The sequence below is a fragment of the Dipodomys merriami genome, unplaced genomic scaffold (assembly GCF_024711535.1).
Source record: "Dipodomys merriami isolate MVZ:Mamm:240054 unplaced genomic scaffold, mDipMer1.0.p SCAF_2, whole genome shotgun sequence".
Classification (NCBI taxonomy): Eukaryota; Metazoa; Chordata; class Mammalia; order Rodentia; family Heteromyidae; genus Dipodomys; species Dipodomys merriami.
In genome coordinates, this window is record NW_027203381.1 from 73185404 (window position 1) to 73206414 (window position 21011).

A 21011-nucleotide genomic window follows, 5' to 3' on the forward strand; every position below is an offset into this window, starting at 1 on the left:
TAAAGTCCAACCATATTACAATGTAATAGAGAACTTGGTTGCATTTTGTCCATGTCCTGAGAATTTTTGTGAGGCTGAGCTTAAAGGTGATGGATGAGTTTATCTGGTGGAGAAAGCTTCAAAGCAGTAAAGTATATAGGTTATGATAGCATAGCTATTACTGGCCACTTTTAATCAAAATTAAAATGAGAATCAATAGCAAAAAGGAACAGAGTAGAAAGATAAGAAAACTTTCAGTTTGGCTGGAAAAGGAGTGTGTTTAACGATGCAGTCAAAAAGGTTACAGTAAGCCAGGTGGTTTACACCTATAATCCTAGCTACTCAGGAGGCTGAGATCTGAGGATTGCCAGCCTGGGCAGGAAAGTCTGTGAGACCCTTATCTCCAATAAACAACTCAGAAAAATGCCGAAAGTGGCACTGTGGCTCAAGTAGTCTAGCCTTAAGCAAAAAAAGCTCAGGGACAGTACCCTGGCCGAGTTCAAGCCCAGGGCTGTCAGAAGAAAGAAAAAAAAGGTTGCAGTAACTAAAAAGATTAGAAGTATGGAAAAGAAGTAAAATGTTTTGCACCAGGACAACAGTAACTTAGAAATTCATAACATTACAACTATCACAGGCTCAGAAATAAGACTGTCCAAGTAGTCTTTTGGAAAGAAAGCCCTTGTTGGTACCTCATTCTCATTCAGGACTACCTAAACTGGCAAGGCATTCAAAAGTCACTATAGCCAAGTAGGCCCAGGTACACAGCTTATTTCAGAGGAAGACCTTGGTCTCATCCTTGTGATGCTGGTTTTGCTGATACTGAATGCAAGGATTATAGGGTCATATAGTCTTCAAAGGTCACAGAGATTTCAAATGAAAGCTCAGAAGACCAGGCAGTATTATGACGGGGCCTGAATCCTTGCAAATCTCTTAAACTGAGCAATATATGGAGCTAGAAGGATGAAACTGAAGCTATAATAAAGACCCCCACCAGGTAGAGATGCCATAAATGTGGAATGCCTACTAGCCCAAAGTGGAACCATATGTGCTAAAACCAAGAAGGCTGCAAAAAATGGAGATGCCCAAACCCTTGGAAGTCATTATTATTGTATCACAGTGTTATTGGATGCTGGACACAGAAATTTTGATTTGAATAATTTCTTTGATGGGTTTCTATCTTGCTTTGGTCTGATTTGAATTTATCGTTTCTCACCTTGCAGAGGACCGAAGGTATAACTGCACTACTTATGAGACTGCACAGATGCCTGCAGCTGTCATCCAGCTTAGTATCAGCCTTGGGATCCAAGGGACGTCTGTACCACCCATTCTTCACCTGAAGCAGGACAAAGAACCCCAGTCCACAGAAGGCGCAATAGAAATGCATTGACACCTGACAGAGACCTGCCTTTGGCCTGTAAAACCACCAGCAGAGGCACTGATCCTGATGTAATATAAGATTGTTAGATCCCCTGGCTGTGAAACTCAGCTGTGATCTAGCTTAGCATCAGCTTAGGTGGCCCAGGCACTAAATCCTCAACAGTATCCTAATTTGGGTAGCAAAGCATGGTGCAAGATATTATTCACCCACTGTAGGACACAGAGTAATAAGTACAATCCTGTAACTTCATGCTGGGCTTGTGAGACCCAATACTGGGCAGATACTATTGACCCTATCATCTGGACTGCCTATAGACAGAGGCTCTAGACTACCTCTGAAACCAGGGGAAGATATATAGCCCCAATCTATGACTGATTGCAGTAGACTTAGACCACAATTCTACTTCAGCAATAGGTAGACTATACCAGTATGGACCTTGGTTGTATCTCAGTGTTGTACTGGTGTTTATAGTAGAGTGTGGGGGTCAGGGTGTGACACTGCTTGGCAGCATTGGTGTCCACAGGTATAACATAGAAGCCTGGGACTGGTCTATCCACAGTGACTGAGCCAACCAGAATCATATAGTGTCAGACCATAGACATGATGTAATGGTAAAGAAGTAAGTCATCAGGCCTTCTCTAGTCCCAGTAAGAAGTGTGTGAGGACCGATTAGTTTTATTTTTTTAGCTACTCTTCTGTTTCTTTCTGAACAATACACAAACAATATATTTAGGACAAATCTAGGTGTACACTGCCCTCTAGTACTGAAATAGCATATCAACAGCAGACACCTAGAAATCTGGACTTTGGTGCCATCTAGTGTTAAAATAGTAAAAATGAATACATGCTCACAAGAAAATAACCAGCCTGCTTAGAATATCTAGATAGGCATTTTGTTTTTTGTTTTTTTGGTCCCGTTGTGGGGCCTGAACTCTGGGCCTGGGCGCTGTCCCTTAGCTCTTCAGCTCAAGGCTAGCACTCTACCACTTGAGCCACAGCGCCACTTCCGGCTTTTTTTTTTCTGCTTATGTAGTGCTGAGGAATCGAACCCAGGGCCTCATGCATGCAAGGCAAGTGCTCTACCACTGAGCCACCTTCCAAGCCCCGAGGATAGGCATTTTTTAAAAGCCAAATTAATAAAGGCTTCATACTTCAATTCCCAGGTAACACAGCATACCAATAATCATTCAGCATTTCAGGTGACCACAATCATTTCTAGTACTCAAATAAAGGTCAGGCCATCACCACAATGAGAGAATGTTCAAACAAACTTTGAAACTGTTTTATGGAAATTCTATAAACTTAAAGAGAGGAAACATTCAGATGATAAACTTTGAAGAGAGAGACACAATTAATAATTCAAACAAATTCTTGAACTGAAAGATACATTCAGCAAAATTGGATAGATCACACAGAGCAAAGAAATGGTAAAGTTAAAAGTAGGTTACTTGAGGGAGGGAGGGGATGGTAGGGGGAAAACAACGGAGGGGGTAACAATGTTCAAGAGGAAGTGTACTCATTACCTCACTCATGTAACTGTAACCCTCTGTATAGTATCTTTACAATAAAAAAATTTAAAAAAAAAAGAATCCCATAGACTCCACTCCCAAATTACTCAAGCTGATTCAAAAAAAAAAAAGTAGGTTACTTGAAAGTACACAGCTGGAGGAGAAAATAGAGAAAATAATAAACAAAGCTATGAAAACTTTGGTATAATATTGAAAGCACCCATAATCAGGTTGTTGAGGTAAAGATGGAGATAGAATCCCAAAGGAATAAGAAACTTATTGAAAGAAATAATGAGCTAAAACTTGACAAGTCTAGAGAAGGGTGCAAATATCCAGATACGGGAAGATTAAAAATATCACCAAACAAATTTAATCAACTCTATTCCAAGATATCTTAGAACCAAGCTTTCACGAGTGAAAGATATAAGAGAAGGGAAAAAAATTGAGAAAGATTCTGACAACTGCAAAGTGAAAAGAAACAAAAAACATAGGTTATCCCAACTTGCCCAACAGCAGACTTCTTGGTAGATACCTAATAAGCCAAGAGAGGATGGCATAAGATTTTCACATTGCTGATGCTAAAAAAAAAAAAACAAACAACTTTCAACAGAGAATATACTGTACCTAGCAAACCTACACTTTACACACGAACGAAGGACAATGACATTCTCAGCAAACAAAATCTGAGACTACATCTCCACCAGACCTGTTCTACAAGAAATGCTAAAGGAAGTCCTTCAAATTGAAAGCAATGTTAATGAGTAAAAAGAAAGCAGAATAAAAGGGGAGAAGATTTTTACTAGCTATGCATCAGACAATGGCCTCATATATAAAATATATTTGGAGCTCAAAAGATTAACCCCCACAAAAAATAAACCCTCAAAGAAACAACAACCCAATGAATAAATGATGTAAAGGCTTAAAAAGAGACTTCTCAGAAGAAGTAAGAATGGCCAGTAGACATGTTAAGAAAGTTCAACTCTCTGGCCATAAAGAAATGCAAAGCAAAACAACACTGAGATTCCACCTCACCCCAGTTAGAATGGCCATTATCAAAAACAAACTAACAATAACAGATGCTGGAGGGGATGTGGCCCAAAGGGAGCACTATTACACTGTTGGTGGGAATGTATACTTGTCAACCACTCTGGAAAGCAGTATGGAGATTCCTCTAAAGACATAGAGCTTCTCCATGATCCAGTAATTCCACTCCTGGACATTTGTCCAATAGACCACAAACAAGGCCACTCTAAAGCTACCAGCACAATCATGCTTATTGTAGCTTTATCATAGCCAAGATATGGAATTAACCCAGATGCCCCTTAGTGAATGAATGGATCAAGAAAATGTGGTATATAAACACAATGGAACTCTATGCTTCCATTAGAAAGAATGATACTGTACCTTTTTCTTTCTTTCTTTTTTTTGGGGGGGGCACTGTCCCTGCGCTCTTCAGCTCAAGGCAAGCACTCCACAGCTTGAGCCACAGCGCTACTTCCAGTCTTTTGGTGGTTAATTGGAGGTAAGAGTCTCACAGACTTTCCTGCTCTGGCTGGCTCTAAACCTCGATCCTCAGATCTCAGCCTCCTGAGTAGCTAGGATTACAGTTGTGAGCCACCAGCACCTGGCATATTTACCATTTTTAAGGAAGTAGAAAGACTTGGAAAAAATTATATTAAGCGAAGTAAGCCAGACCCAAAGAAACATAGGTTGCATGTTTTCCCTCATTTGTTGTAACTAAAAAGTGCCTATAAATCTACAACTGAACACACTGGATGATAAAAGAGAAAAAAAATACAGTTGGACTTTATACAGGACTCTAAACTTTCACACAGTGTGACTGAAGGAGGGTATTCTTAGGAAAGGATCACAAAGGTTCAATAGCTATGTCCAATGATCATATAAAATGATGTTTGTACTGAAATTTAAAAAAGATTTTATGTTAATTTGCTTCTTTTTTCTCCTTTGTCATGTTTTGTTTACTGTACTTTTTGTCTTATATGTAAGTTTATCTGTTTGTGGGAGGTTAAAGGGGACCACAAAAATGGTGGGACAAAGAATGAACAAATGCAACAGCAATATTCATTAGCCACTATGTTGAAAATGAACTATATAATTTGTGGGGGAGGGGAGTCAGGAGGGAAAAATTGGGAGAAAATGCAGGAAGAGGTGACACTGTTTGAAAAGAAATGTACTCATTACCTGACTTATGTAACTGTAAACCCTTTGTACATCACCTTTACAATAACAATAAAATAATATAAAAAAGAAAGCAGAAAGATATAAAATTCACTATTAAGTGTAATACAAACACACTCAACATGGTCTAATATAGGCATGAAGAGTAAACTGTAGTACCAGGCCACAGACCCCCCAAAGACTACCAGGGAGCCATGGCTGATGTAAATGCATGAGAGTTGTTTATTACAGCGCCAGCTGGACTCACAACCCTTCCTGATGCAGCGGGTCTGAAATGTGAGCCCCGACCCCTTGTCCAGCAGGGTTTTTATTGAGTATGTCGTAGGGGGAAAGATGTCTCAAGCTCATTGGTTAGGTGTATGATCATTTTTAGTAAGGGGAGGGACTTTTAGTTTAGTGGTTACAGGATAGGTTAAATCATACATCATTGATTGGATAAGCGGGGCTAACCACTGGAATGCTGAATTATGTCTTATCCTAAATGTTTTCCCACAGAGTTGTGGGGAAAGACTGGTCAGGGAGGCCTGATCCTTTAATAATTCTTACTGTTATCTTGCCTTGGTGCAGGATCTAATATTTACTTTCCAGTAACAGATGAAAAATGTTTTAGTTTTTTCTGAATTACTGCAAAACTTATTTTTGGTCTCTCATAAACCATTCATATCTTTACTATGAAGGCTAAAGGCAAAACATTTTAAAAAATAATCACGATAGGTTAAACAACAAGAAATACAGAAAGATGTTAAATGGGAAAGTAAAAATTCAAAATGAGGAAAGAATGCAAGACAATTCAGGTTTTCCTTATTTCCTATTCCTTTGTTCCTTTACTTGTTTCGGTTCTTAACTACACTGTCATTTAAATTGCTACTAGTTCAAAATAGACTCAATACAAGCACTCTACCAAGACTGAATCATGAAACAGAAACTGAATAGACCAAAATCAAACAATGAGATTAAATCAGCAATAAAAATCTTCCGTTAAAGAGAAGCCAAGACCATATGACTTCACTGCTCAATTCTACAAATAATTTTAAAAGAACTATTTAAAAAGAACTACAAAAAGTGGAAAACAATGTAATTCTTCCAAATATATTCTATGACGATAGCACTCACTATCCTAGTATCAAAACTAGCTGAGAACCAAATTAAAACAGAGACAATCTGGTACATATATGCAATAGAATATTACTCCATCATGAAAAATGAAATCCTCTCATTTGGGACAACATGCATAGAATTTAAGATGACTATACCAAATAAATTAAGTCAAGCACAGAAAGCAAGCTCTTATGCAGATTCTAACAAAGTTGATCTCACAGAAGTTAAAAGTGGAATAGTGTGGGGCTGGGAAGGTGGCTCAGTGGTAGAGCGCTTGCCTTGCATGCATGAGGCCCTGGGTTCAATTCCTAAGCACCACATAAGCAAAAAGAAAAAAAAAAAAGCCAGAAGTGATGCTATGGCTCAAGTGGTAGAGTGCTAGCCTTGAGCTGAAGAGCTGAGGGACAGCGCCCAGGCTCAGAGTTCAGGCCCCATGACCGGACTCCCCCCCCCCCCCCCAAAAAAAAAAAAAAAAGAAAAAGAAAAAAGTGGAATAGTGTTATCACAGAGAGCAGGGGTAGGAATAGGGAAAGGTTGATTAACAGGACTCCATTACAGTGAGGATTATTACAGGATTAAGAGGCTCTAGTGTTCTAATACATGGTGAAATGTACAGACTATACATTTCAGAAAGTTAAAAGAGGAATTTTGGAAATTTTGATTATGCAGAAAAGATAAATCTTTGAGGAGCTAAACATGTTTCACCCGAGTTAAACTATTCAATATGTGCATTATCAAATATTACATGGGCCAACCATTAAGTTGTTCACTAATATAAATAACTTCTATGTTTTTGTGTGTCAGGTAAAAATTAAGTAAGCTTAAAAATTTTTTAAAGCAAATGGTTTTGTTTTGTTTGTCTTCAGTATTGGGGACTGAATTCAGGACCTGTGCTTGCTAGTATGTGCTCTACTACTCAAGCCAGGACTGAGTCCTTTGGTTTTTAGTTTGTTTTTTAGATAGGATCTCATGCTAACCTTGCCTGGGATGACCTCAGACTACAACACTGTTCTACCTCCAATCCAAAGTAGATGGGATTACAGGTATGTAACACTATTCCTGGCTTGTTTTTGAGATAAAGTCTTGGTAATTTTTTGTCATGTCTAGCTTTGAACTTTGAACTGCTCCTGTCTTTGCTTATAAAGTTACTGAAATTATAAGCATGCATGCCCTGCCATGCCCAGACTGTTCAATGTTAAAGTAAAACTTCCCTTTCTAAATTCAAAAGCTTGAGATTTTACAGTTAATCATAGAGAACTGTTTTCAAGAGAGATTTGTGAAAGGAAAGATAGGAGGAAAGAAGGGAGGAGCCAAATAGGAGAAAAAGACAGAAAAAGTCTTTCTATGTATTTCTACCCAGCCTTAAAGCAAATTATTTTTCTGCTGAGCAAGAAGCAGTTGTGTAAACACAGATGATGTGGCTGTGACTAGCAAACCTCTTTTTCTTCATGTAAAGAAATGAAAACCAAAGTTAGTTGGATATGTCAGAACTATTAACACTATTCTGCCAGTGGTTAGGGATGGGCCTTTGAGCTTGTGGTTCCAAGTCTTGGGAACATGAAAAGGCCTTATAAGAAGTCTCTTTATATAGACATCTGGACATCTGGGTGCTGGTGGCTGCCTCATGCCTTTAATCCTTACTACACAGGAGGCTGAGATCTGAGGATTGTAGCTCAAAGCTGGATTGGGCAGGAAAGATCTGAAATTAGCTGGAAAGTGTTAGTGTATGCTCACCTTTGGTCCTCAGCTCTACCCAGATCTGGGCCAAAGAGCCGGCTCCTCCCTCTCTCTGCCCAGACCCACCTGAAATCCCATTTACCACACTTTCTTTCTCCTCAGACCCTCCTGCTACCTGGATGGTGATGGAGGCCATGTGCTCCCTCTTGGGGAAAATATGGCTCCTCTAACAAACCTTATAATAATCTTTCTCCTGTGCCTGCCTGTCTGCCTCTGCATGATCCCCTGGTATGGATGTGTCTGATCCTCTTACAGAAAATCTGTGATACTTCTATCTCCAATTAACTACCAACCAACCAACAAACAAATAAACAGGCTGGAAGTGGAGCTATAGCTCTAGTGGCAGAGTGCTAGTCTTCATTAAAACAGCTCAGGGCCCAGACCCTGATTTCAAGAACTAGGACCAGAACTAAAAAACAAACAAACAACAACAACAACAAAAACAAAGAGGCTGGAAACGAAGCACAGACTATAGGAAAGTCTGGATAATCAAAGAGACTAGCTACTAAACAGGGGAAAGTTATTCTAAGTTACTCATAACACAGAAAATAATCCTAAAATTAGTTTGCTTTATGCTTTGTCCATGCTGGAGAAAGTGGCACAGGGGAATCTGAGTGAAGTTTGATTACTATTTATCATCACTAATCAATAATATTATGGCTTAAAATAATAGGCTACAAGTTCCTGTTGTCAATTTAAAGCTTTTTAATAACTTTTAAAATTAAAATGAAGTGCTCACTTTAGGTTATTTTCTAATAAACATCACAAAGCAAAGAAATCATAAGTTATTGTAGGATAAATTTCTGAAGTGAATTGGAACAAGTTTTCTTAGCATAGTAATTCATACGTTAAGTTATCCACAGCAGCTCATACTAAATGGCTTTTAAAAAAATTTCCTACACATCCCAAGGGAATAAAGAATACTCCATAAGAAGCTTCTTGTTACATTTCCCAATTTAATCAGGAAGACCTTCAGAAACTTTAGGAAAATGTCAGCCTTAAGGAAACCTTCAGAAGCAGCTACTTATTCAGTCTCACATACCAGTGTTGACTCAATAAATGATGTTGACTAATAAAAGATAGCAGCTAGGAGTTCATGGTTCACACCTGTATCCTAGCTACTATGAAGGCTGGAAAATCACAGTTCAAAGTCAGCCCAGGCAGAAAAGCTCTTGAGATTCCATCTCTAATTAGCCAGCAAAAAGTCAAAATGGAGGTGTGGCTCAAGTGATAAGAGTGCCAACAGTGAATAAGAAGGCCAAGCAAAGAGATGTAAGGCCCTGTGTTCAAGCATTGGCAGTAGAAAGATAGAGAGACACGCGCACGCACACGTGCACACACACACACAGAAAGAAAGAAGGAAAGAAAGAGAGGGAGAGAGAGAAAAAAAGGAAGGAAGGAAGGAAGGAAGAAAGAAAGAAAGAAAGAAAGAAAGAAAGAAAGAAAGAAAGAAAGAAAGAAAGAAAGAAAGAAGGAAGGAAGGAAGGAAGGAAGGAAGGAGAGAGAGAAAGAGAGCAAGTGAAAGAAAGCAAGCAGGGAGGGAGGGAAGGAGGAGAAAAGACAGGAAAGGGAAGAGAAGAAAAGAGAAAGAAACAGAGAGAGAGAGAAGGGAAGGGAAAGTAAGGAAAGGGGGAGGAGAGGAAAGAGGAAAGGGCAGAGGGAAAGGAAAAAGGAAAAGGAAAGGAAAAAAAAGGAAAAGGCAAGGGAAAAAATGAACAGCAGATGAGCAGACAGGAAGATTCTTATTATCTGTCACTGTGAGAAGCCATCCCCTCAATGCGTGGATGAGAATGTAGATGGACTAGCATAAAATCACTTGTGCTACAAAATCTAAAGCAAGATATTTCAAAAAGGCCAAGATCGTCTTTGTATAGTATAGTATAAAGCTATAGCATTACCTTTCCCTGAGAATAGATGAAGTCAGTACTAAAAAATTGTGTTTTTTTTTGTTTTTTTTTGTCCGGTCGTGGGGCCTGAACTCTGGGCCTGGGCACTGTCCCTCAGCTCTTCAGCTCAAGGCTAGCGCTCTACCACTTGAGCCACAGTGCCACTTCCGGCTTTTTTCTTTTTGCTTATGTGGTGCTGAGGAATCGAACCCAGGGCCTTGAGCATGCAAGGCAAGCGCTCTACCACTGAGCCACCTTCCTAGCCCTAAAAAATTGTTTTGAATGCTGAGAAATTTCTAACTCAAGAACTGAGAAAATTAAACTATACAACGAATTACTTGTATTATAGTATTTGGTGTCTCATAGTGTGTCATTTAGTGTCACGTATCTCAGAAGTTTGTTAATGGGAAAAGTTTTTTTTTAATATTTTATTTTAGGCTTAATATACATTTGTAATACATGGACATTTTCACTATGATATTTCTATATGGGCATATAGTATACTTTGAAGAAATTCACCCTTCCACCATATTTCCATTCTTCCCCTCCTTCTTCCATACTTTTTCATACAGTGTATAGTGTGTTTTATTATGCTTTATTCATATGTGAATGTCTACATATGAATATATAAGTATATATTTATATATAAATATATAAATTATATATGTGTATACATATTTTATATATATGTATCACTTTCTGATATTCTTCACAAAAATTAGGGTAACTTTTAATTAAGATCTCATTGATCTACTCATTATTTAACTCATTCCCTAAACTTCAGTTTTAGTGCCCCCCCAATTCAGAAATCCAAACTGCCTCTAAAAATATGACTTTTTGAGCACCAATATGACACTACAAGTAGGACATTCTATGTCATGAAATTTAGTTTCCTATGTAAAATCATTACAAATATTGTATGAAATTGCTGTCAGGCTAAGAAAATATGAAGTATATATGGAAGATAAATGAATTTCAGATTTTAGACCTATCTCTAAGACTGATCTAGCTATAATATTTTAGTCCTATCTCCAAGATATTTCATTATATCTATGTATATATATTCAAATAGCCAAATAAAATAACTAGAAGCCAGGCATAAGAGTTTAAGCCTGTAATTCTAGATACTCAGAAGGCAGAGAATGAGAGGATCTCAGTTCCAAGGCCAGCCCAAGAAGTCAGTTAGTGAGACCCATATATCAACTACTAAGTTGGGAATGGTGGTGTACATCTGTCATCCTATGACAGCTATGGAGGAGTCATGAATAGAAAACTGTGGCACAGGCAAAAATATGACAATTTATTAAAAATAGCTAAAACATAAAGGCTTGCTGACGTGGCTTAACCATGAGGCCCTGAGTTCAAATCTCAGTACCACTTTCCCTCCCCCAAATCCAAAAATATAGGATAAAGGATGCTCAATCAATACCGCTGGAATCCCCCCAAAACCACAAATCTAATCATATTACTTCTCTTCCTAAAAACTTCTAATGTTTCTGTAATACTTATGAGAAAAAGTACAAATTCTACATTACAAAAAATCTTTCATAATCTGATCTTAACCTACTTTCCCAGTTTCTGTTCTTGCTAATTATTTTCATTATAATGTGATTTACTACATAAAATCATTTATTCTATACACACCTATTCTTTTAGCATTAGAGTCTTTCACACATTGTATTGTTTGACTAGAGTATTCTATTCCCTGTCTTTCCTTGTTTTTTAAAAGCTGAGCTCAATTATTGTTTGTTTTATGAAGCCTTTCAGGATTCCATCAGTTGAAGTGTTTGATTCCTTTACATGCCTGCACAGAATTTTGTGTATGTTCTATCTACCTTATAACACTAGACATTTACATCTGTCTGTAACGAATTAGGACCAGAAGTCAAGTGACATCCCCTGTTTAAAACATCAAATCTGGTTCATAATAGAATTAAATAACTATTTGCTTGGGCTTCCAATTTTTCAACCATTTGCTAGTCTTTGAAACAATTAAGTATTTTAAAAATTGTCTTACTCAAAATAGTTTGAAATAAGATATTTCTGCTTTGCTGTGCTTATTAATTACTTTAAACAAACAGCACTATGTGAATTGTTCAAATATTTTCATTTAAAGCTTAGTGAAATTTCCTGCAAAATTACTTTTAATTTTGATATATGGAAATACTTACTTCTATGTTTGGCAGAGTTATAGTCACCTGTTCACCTTTGCCAACCTCAAGATCTCCTTCACAAGAAGTGTCAATAGAAGCAGGTTTGAAATCATCTTAAAAAAAAAAAAAAGACACAACAACTGGTGTTTTTTAACAAGCTAAAGCAATAATTGCATATCAAAAGCATGAGCATGCTTCAGATAGCCCAAACCTTTTCCAAATCCCTGTACAGTATTTTCACAATAAAAAAATCTTCATATAATGAATAAAAAAGGAACTCAATTTATTTCTGTAAGCTTAATTCTGAGGAAAAAAAGGCAACAGTTATACTCTTAAACAGTATTCTTCTAACAATGCTAGGATCCTTTTAGACCAAGATGAACTAGACTAAGATGTTCTACTGCTAAAAGCTAATATCAGGGATTGTACAACTTGCTGAAAAACTGATATAGGTAGTTTATTTTTGTCAGTCTGTCTCCAAGAAATTTTTAAAAAGTATGATTCTGACTACAATTTGTCTGTTCTCCTAGCAGAACAAAACAAATGTGATACAGCAAGTGTTACTGGGGAAACTAAAAGAAAAAGCCACCTTTTTAGTTTAACAGTTTGAATTCTTCATGGATAAGTACTCCGCTAAAGGATGTTAAAGTTTAATCAAATTTGCCTTAAGAAGAACTTAAATTTAATTCTGAATTAAATCATAATTCAAATGATATCATTTAAAATCTATCATCTAGAAGGAATTTAGGGTGCTGAGGTATCACATACTAAAAAGTTTTTAAGTTCTTCTTGGTTTGTAAATTTGTTCACTAATTTCACCATTTATCCATTCTTATTTCCTTCATCTATGTAATTTTTTCAGGTTTACAATAAAATTACTTCATATACTGCTTCTAATTTTGTATTTAACACTTTTTCCATCAATATTTAACATTTCCTGATTATTATGGCTTATCACGTTAATATTTTCATAAAAGAATCCACAATTACTATCATTAATTTCTAATGATTTGAACTAACTCAATTAACTTCAAAACCCTGACTTTCCAATATGTCAAACTGATAAGAGGACTTTAATTGTTAACTCTTTTTAATTTTAACTCTTTTGAATTCATATAAATTCTAGTTATTGCTTTACCCTTTATCTTCACTATTTTATGAGGTGAGGGCAAGGGTATTCACTTAGAGAAATGTAGGAAAACTTTCTGTAATCTGTTTATCGGATTATCATTTATTTCATGACAGTAAAAAAAGTTTCACTGAAAAGTTAGGAAATTGACTGTTTATACCTTATCTGGTATAAATTACAAAGCTAGCACTAGCCCCAATCCAAAATTAATTCTAGCCAGGTGTGGGTAGCTCACGCCTGTAATCCTAGCTATTCAGGAGGCTGACTTCTGAGGATGAAGATCAAAGCCAGCCCAGGCAGGAAAGTCCAGGAGACTCTTATCTCCAATTAACCACCAGAAAACCGGAAGTGGCACTGTGGCTTGAGCTGAAGAGCTGAGGGACAGTGCCCAAGCCAAGAATTAAAGCCCACCACCGACAGAAAAAAACAACAACACAACAACAACAAAAACACAAAAAACTCTTCCACCCAGTGAATTATCTATTGCTAAGCATTTAGTTTATCATTGTTAAAATATCCTATACCCTCTTTACCATGTCAGGCTACTTCATGACAGGTCGGTCTTATTACCAAGCTCTAATACATGTTTTCTAGTGTTAAAATATATTCATTGGAACTAACATATGAATATTTATTCTTTATCACATAACAAGCATTGTGCTAGGTTGTTTTGCTATCTTAGTCTTCATAAAATTTTAAAATGTAGACATTATTATTACTACTTTATACATGCAAAAAGTAGGGCTGAGAGCAGGGAGAATATTTCCAAAATCATATTTTATATATTGAGCATAGGTGGGAGCTAGAAACCAGGATTCAAAACTATATTTGTCTGAAGTTCATAAACAGGAAAAATTGGACCTGTACGGAATGACAGAATATTACTTTCTCTCAAAATGCTTTCTATAAATTAGATCAATTTGCCCTGCAGATTCTGTGTGTGTGTGTGTGTGTGTGTGTGTGTGTGTGTGTGTGTGTGTGTGTGTGTGTGTGTGTGTGTGTGTGTGTGTGTGTGTGTGTGTGTGTGTGTGTGTGTGTGTGTGTGTGTGTGTGTGTGTGTGTGTGTGTGTGTGTGTGTGTGTGTGTGTGTGTGTGTGTGTGTCGGTAGGGGGACTGAACTCTGGGCCTCGGCGCTGTCCCTGAGCTCTTCAGCTCAAGGCTAGCACCCTACCACTTGAGTCAAATGCCACTTCTGCCTTCTTTCTGCTTATGTGGTGCTGAGGAATCGAACCCAGGGCCTCGCCTCATGTATGCGAGACAATCACTCTATCACTGAGCTAAATTCCCAGCCAGCCCTGCAGATTCTTTATTCTCTGAATTCTATTTATTTATTATCTTTAGGTAGTTGTGAAAAGGAGTTGTCATTTAACAAAGCAGTTTATGAATGAGAACAATGCATCTTGAGCAATGTCAACTCTGTCAACATTCTCATCCATTCCTCCCCTACAGACCTCTTTCCTTACTCTTAATTTTGTAGGATATACATTGGATTGTTGACCAAATTCTCCCCACCCTTTTTACCTCTTCCACTCCTTTCCCCTTTCCTCTACTCCACCCTGTTCAAGTACTTGCTTCCTGGTGTTTATTTTGTTGAACTTTGATTGCCCCTCAGTGGATGAATGGATTAAGAAAATGTGATATAGATAGATAGATAGACAGATGGATAGATAGATATAGATAGAGAAGATACATATAGATATAGATTTATACATATACACAGTGTAATTTTACTTTTTTATTGGAAAAAATGATATTGTACAATTTGTAAAGAAATGGAAAGACTTGGAAAATTTTTGTTAAGTGAAGTCGGGCCAAGAGACAAAGGATGTACATTTTCCTCTTATATGTGGAAGCTTATAAACTTGTAGATAAATATGTAGAGTAGTATGTATGCAAGTGTCCCATTCTAAATTCTTTTTTTCTTTATTTTTGTTGGTTATGGGGCTTGAACTTAGGGTCTCAGCACTGTCCCTGAGCTTTTTTTTTTTTTTTTTTTTGCTCAAGGTTTGAATTCTACCATTTCAGGCCACAACACCACTTCCAGTTTCTAGTAGTTAATTGGAGATAAGAGTCTCAAGGACTTTCCTGCTCCGATTGGCTCCCCCACCCCGTCCCCCTCCTCCCACCCCCCCCTCCGCAAACACCGCCGGCCCCCCCCTTCTGGCCCCCCTTCCCTCCCCCTTTCCAGCCCCCTTCCCTCCCCACCCCCCTTGTGGGGCTTGAACTTGTGCTCCAGGCTAGCACTCTAGCACTTGAGCCACAGCGCCTCTTCTGAATTTTGAGTAGTTAACTGGAGATAAGAGTTGCTTGGGGGGCTGGGAAGGTGGCTCAGTGGTAGAGCGCTTGCCTTGCATGCAAGAGGCCCTGCGTTCGATTCCTCAGCACCACATAAGCAAAAAGAAAAAAGATGGAAGTGGCGCTGTGGCTCAAGTGGTAGAACGCTAGCCTTGAGCTGAAGAGCTGAGGGACAGCGCCCAGACCCAGAGTTCAGGCCCCACAACCGGAGCCCCCCCCCCCAAGAAAAAAAATTTTAAAAAAAAGAGTTGCTTGGGAGTTTTCTGTCTAGGCTGGCTTTGATCTTCAGATCTCAGCCTCCTGAGTAGCTAGGATTACAAACAAGAGCCACTGGCACCTGGCCAGCCTCTGAATAGAGGATTACATTGGAAATGAATCTGTTCTCAAGGATAATTATAGGTTTTATTTAAATAAATCTAAGATGAACCATCACACTTTCTTCAAAAGGAAAACAAAAGACTTGAAAATCTTGTTACTGCCTTGCACAGGACATAGTGTGCATTAAAAATCTAGGCTTATTAATTATTGTGGTAATGAATATTTTTATTGTCAATCTTATAAGATTGTCTAAATCTGACCTTGAAAATATGATTCTTGCATTTTAAGAGCTTTTATAGAGCTAAGGATGACAAGTGATTGTCTATTTCGTCAGCTGAAGCTTCTATTCCCAGCCTCCCAAAAGTAAGTAAATAAATAAAATATAAATATATCTTTGCAAGCTGGCGCCAGTGGCTCAAGCCTGTAATCCTAGCTACTCAGGAGGCTGAGGATCACAGCAGTTTGAAGCCAGCCCTGGCAGGAAACTTTGTGAACCTCTTTATCTCCAATAAACTACTCAAAAAAAGCCATAAGTGGTGATGTGGCTCAAGTGGTAGGGTGCTTACCCTGAGTAAAAGAAGCTCAGAGACAGTGCCCCAGGACCAGCAATTAAAAAAAAAAAAAATTAAAGAACAACCAAACCCTACAAACCTTCACAATAAAAACCTTTTAAGTAACTGAAAGCTGTTTTTTGTTTATAAATTTAGATCTAGGGCTGGGAAGGTGGCTCAGTGGTAGAGTGTTTGCCTTGCAAGCCTGAGGCCCTGGGTTCGATTCCTCAGCACCATATAAGCAAAAAGAAAAAAAGCCGGAAGTGACACTGTGGCTCAAGTGGTAGAGCGCTAGCCTTGAGCTGAAGAGCTGAGGGACAGTGCCCAGGCCCAGAGTTCAGGCCCCACAACCGGACCCCAAAAACAAAAACAAAAAAAAAATAAATTTAGATCTATTCAAAATTGTATCTGAGTATTTATTACAGTGTTTGCCACAGTATTTTACATGAATGTAATTACAAAAGGCAAGATACTTTTAAAAGGCTATGTTTCTTTCTTTATGTTATTTCTTATTATTGTGAAAATACTGTACAGAGGGGTTAGGTTACAATTACATGGGCAAGATAGTGAGTACATTTCTTATTAAGCATTGTAGCCTCCTCTTTTGTAAAAGGCTATATTTCATTTATTTAATTTGGAGCTTATGTCCTTAAGGAGAGGATATATTCCCAAGTTATACAAAAATATTATTGAACACATTTTTATAATCTTTAAAAGTTGAAAAATTAATGCGGAGATTACCATATATCTGAAAAGGAACAGGAAAAAGAGGAGATAGTATTTGAGAAAAAGACATGGACAAACCAGGTAAGAATGGTTTCTTATTTTTCAAAAACAGGACTGAAGAGAAAGAGATACAGAAGAGGCTGCACATCTGTCACTGTCCTATAGTGGTGAGCATTTGGTTATAGAGTATGGTCATCTATGGAAAAATAAACAAGAAGTTCTGTTAAAGATCTTTGGTTGGCAAATATCTCCTCCATGTTTATTTTCACCAAAGAGATGTTCACTCTGCTTCATAGAACTCCTTACAGGATTTAAATACATCTCTGTAGGATTCTATCCAGGTTATCTACAACTTAACTACACTTCTGAAAATTATGAGTTTTAATTGGATGTTGTGATTGAATCAAAGAACATGTCAGTAAAAATCATAAAGGCCAACTCGACAGCATATCTCAGAAAGGTGAGATGAGTGGATAGTAAGAAAGGGCTGGGCTGAGCTGGGAAACAGAAGTGAAAATAGACTGAACAGACTCAAAGTTTCCTTCCTGCTCTAGAATCCTGAATAAGCTATTATGCAAAGAATAATGTCCTCCATACGTAATTATATACACTATGGTTTTTCCTGAAATCTATACTAACCAGCTATTAATACAAAAGAGACACTTTGAAATCTATGTCTTCAAACTAATTTCAGAGGGCAGAAGGTAGAAATCATAGGGAGGTAAAATCCAAATAAAAGAAATTAATAGCACACATCCCAATACTTCATTAGTATTCCATAGTAAAACTGAGTTCCATATGAGATGCAGACTCATTGAGATGGTTGAGACTCTGCAAGAACATGCCAAATCAGAACCTCATCAGCCAAAGGTGAGAGAGAAGGGTGTCTCACCAACCTAAGGCATTCCTTTTGCCCTGCATTTGGCCCTTTATTCTATCTGTCATCCTAGGGTTTTTCTTTCCTCGTCTTCAGTATCCACTTTGTCTTCTTAGTCTTCTGTCACTCTGCAGATCTACTCAAAAGTTTCCCTTCCTGTCTGCAGATCTCACAGAGTTACCCACACCTGCTGGGCGCCAGCTCTTTTACACGCACCCCTAAATTCCCCGCAGGGGTGGTAGATCACGCTGCAAACACCCCACTCCACCCCGCCCCGCATCTTTGGAAGATTAAGAGGGGCTACACACCCCCGCTTAGGAAACTCCCTCTTCTCCCCTCACTCACAGCGCACCGTGTGGAAGGCGCAGCGCGGTTGCTTCTCAAAACTCTGGCCTAACTTGAGAACTCGCTCTCGACGGCCCAAATGCGAAAGTCCCGCCGGCCCATTCATCGTCAGCCTCTGGCTGCGACTTCGCCTTCACTACCATCTGCCACCTCAGCCCGAAGCAGCTGCACTTGTAACGCAGGTCCCCGGAGCCTGCCACAGACTCCGCCCCACGCCCTACACGCAGGATACTTCTCTCTCCACCCCCCTCTAGTATCCTGATTGGCTGCCTGGCTAATGACGCTCCGCCTCCTTGGCGCTGAGGCTCCCGGCTCCGCCCCCGCCCCAAGGGCCCCCTTCCCGCGCGCGTCGCGACGCGCACGCTCCGCAGAGGCCGTCACGCTCAGGTGCGCGGCGGGAGTGGCGTGGGGGGAATCTCTGGTGCAAAGGCGAAGGGCGGCTGAAGTAATAGGCCTGAGGCGGTGGCCCGGGTGAGGACGCCCGGGATCAACTGAAACGGGCCGTGTAGAACCTCTTCACGAGTGAATCGGCCTGCGCCAAGCTCTGTGGAAATCGGAGTGGAGGTGTCGGGAACTAGGCCTCAGTGACTTGCCCACGGCCTGGTAGCGCCCAAACCGGGTCTGGAGCCCGCGGCCTCGAGGCCTCCGAGCTCGGAGCCTCGGTGCTGGGACTGGGGCAGCGCCGCCGTTACCCGGACATTGTCTTTCCGGTTGATCTTTGCTTAATAGATCCTAAAGCCAGTCGCTAGTGGTATTGGACTGGCAGAGGGAGGGGAAAGATGGATTCGACGCGTGAGCGAGTGGGTCCGTTGTAACTGCGTTGCATTGGGTTTCTTTCTTTCTTTCTTTTTCTTCAGCCTAGTGCTTCGTGGAGGAAGTAAAGGAAGGGCACAGCCAGGAGAAGTGATACCCAAAGATCGAGGCTAAGGCTGAGGCCTTGGAGCTGGCCACGGGGTAACAGCGTTAATACCTTGACTAGTGTGATTGTCCTCTTTTCCGTCCTTGTTCCTGTTAATGAATTTATTGTACAGATGGAAGAAATACTGTATTAAAAGAGAAGCACTCAACAAATTGTTGGTATAACAGATGACAGGTTTTTTTTTTTTAAGGTAATGTGTATAATCAGACTATAGGGTTTTAACTTACAGCTCAACTCTAGACAAAGTTGTCCGCTTTTCTGTTTATTTTTTCCTCCCTCAACCTGTTTGTCTAACTTTTATCCTTTTAAACTATCCTATTTTTATTAGTCGTTGATACTCTTTCATAGTAGTAGCCGGGGGTCAAAAGTCCTACCACCAGGATCTCTGGATCCTGCTTCCTACTTAAATATAACTGTGCAAACAGTCAAACTATTCAAAATTACATATAGGGGAAAATAATAACTATCCCTTAGAGTTGTGGAAGCAATTAGGAGTTTATACATGATATTAGAACAATTCATAGCACACAGAGCTCTCCGAATGATTAATGTTATTATTACTAGTTATTATCTCATTTTTTTGTGATATTGGGGTCTGAACTTAGGGTCTAGGCTTTCTAGGCAAGGGCTCTACTTGAGTCATGTTCCCAATCAATGAGCGTCAAGATTAAAAAACAGTTATGGGAACTTGGGGCATGGCTCAAGATGTAGAACACCTGCTTTGCAAGCACAAAGTTCAACTCCATGAGCTCAAATTCTAGTGCACACACACACACACACACACAAATTAATGATCAAGAGATATACTAAACTTAGCACAAGACTGTGAGTTCAAACTCCAATACAGGCATGAAGACCCACACACCAAGAACTAGTGAAAATGAAATTTGCCCAACCTGACTGATTAAAGAAATGCAAATTAAAACAAAGCTACCGTTATTCATCTTATAAGTTGGCAAAATTTTAAAATTAACATGTGAGGCTGGCGAGGTGGCTCAGTGGTAGAGTGTTTGCCTTGCATGCATGAGGCCCTGGGTTCGATACCTCAGCACCACATAAACAGAAAAAGCCAGAAGTGGTGCTGTGTCTCAAGTGGTAGAGCATTAGCCTTGAACTGAAGAGCTGAGGGACAGTGCCTAGGCCCAGAGTTCAGACCCCACAACTGACAAAAAAGAAAAAAATTAACGTGTATAAGTCAGCGGATAATAAATTGAACATTTTAAAACACTATTAGTGGCAAGTATAAATTAGAGCTCTCCAGAGAAAAGTACAATCTAATCAAAATTTGAAATATGTGTACCTTGTGATTCAGCTAGTATAATTTATCCTTCAGGAATACTCCCTTGAGCTAATAATGACTTTGTACATTGATGCTCATTGCATCATTGCATATAATTACATACAAATTGAATGATGTCCAGTAAATGGGAAGCTTAAATATATTTTGAAGCTCTCTTACAAAAGATGCATAGTGTAATGCAGCCTTTGGAAAGACTAAAATCATTATATACTTTTAGAAAGTTTTATGCCTAATATGTGGTAGTTTTACTGGGTTTTCCTCAAAATATCTTCAGTGAACTTGTCTTTTAATGATTTATATATCACCTAATAAGGGATGAGTTTTGTATATAGCTAATTCTTCAACATAAAATATTACTATAGTTATGAAGAATAAGCTAAAATAAAGTTAGAAGGAGGCTGTTGGGGAAATATGTTTTATGTGTTTACTGTTTTATATGGGAGGAAGTATAAAAACATTTTAATTAACGTCATTGACTTTATAGTCAGCCTGATCTGATTTGATAGATGTAATGACTGATGGAGTCATTACAAGTTTCATAACTTATTCAAGTTTTTCTTACTGCAAAATGCAGATGATTACCTGAGCACTGGTGGCTTACGTCTCTAACCCT

General features: G+C 38.8%; 2 protein-coding genes and 1 long non-coding RNA gene across 6 annotated transcripts in view; 2 read left to right on the forward strand and 1 right to left on the reverse strand.

Annotated features, from left to right (window-relative positions):
* LOC138832315 (uncharacterized) overlaps positions 1-2806 on the forward strand; it is a 32531-nt gene extending 29725 nt beyond the window's left edge. Inside the window, exon 3 of the long non-coding RNA XR_011373540.1 lies at positions 1200-2806. This is a non-coding gene — a long non-coding RNA (uncharacterized lncRNA). The remainder of the gene's footprint in view (positions 1-1199) is intronic.
* The window catches only part of Eaf2 (ELL associated factor 2), a 34797-nt gene extending 16432 nt beyond the window's left edge, over positions 1-18365 (reverse strand). Inside the window, exons 1-2 of the mRNA XM_070030103.1 lie at positions 18180-18365; positions 11957-12051 (exon numbers count right to left, since the gene is read on the reverse strand). Of these exons, the coding sequence (XP_069886204.1) occupies positions 11957-12051; positions 18180-18285 (201 nt within the window). The 5' untranslated portion in view covers positions 18286-18365. The remainder of the gene's footprint in view (positions 1-11956; positions 12052-18179) is intronic.
* Positions 18366-18508: 143 nt separating this feature from the next.
* Iqcb1 (IQ motif containing B1) overlaps positions 18509-21011 on the forward strand; it is a 46898-nt gene continuing 44395 nt past the window's right edge. The window contains exons 1-2 of one of the 4 annotated variants that reach the window (XM_070030105.1): positions 18509-18566; positions 19037-19133. The gene's annotated coding sequence lies outside the window, so the exon portion shown is untranslated. The other 3 variants (XM_070030106.1, XM_070030107.1, XM_070030108.1) reach the window with 3 other exon arrangements.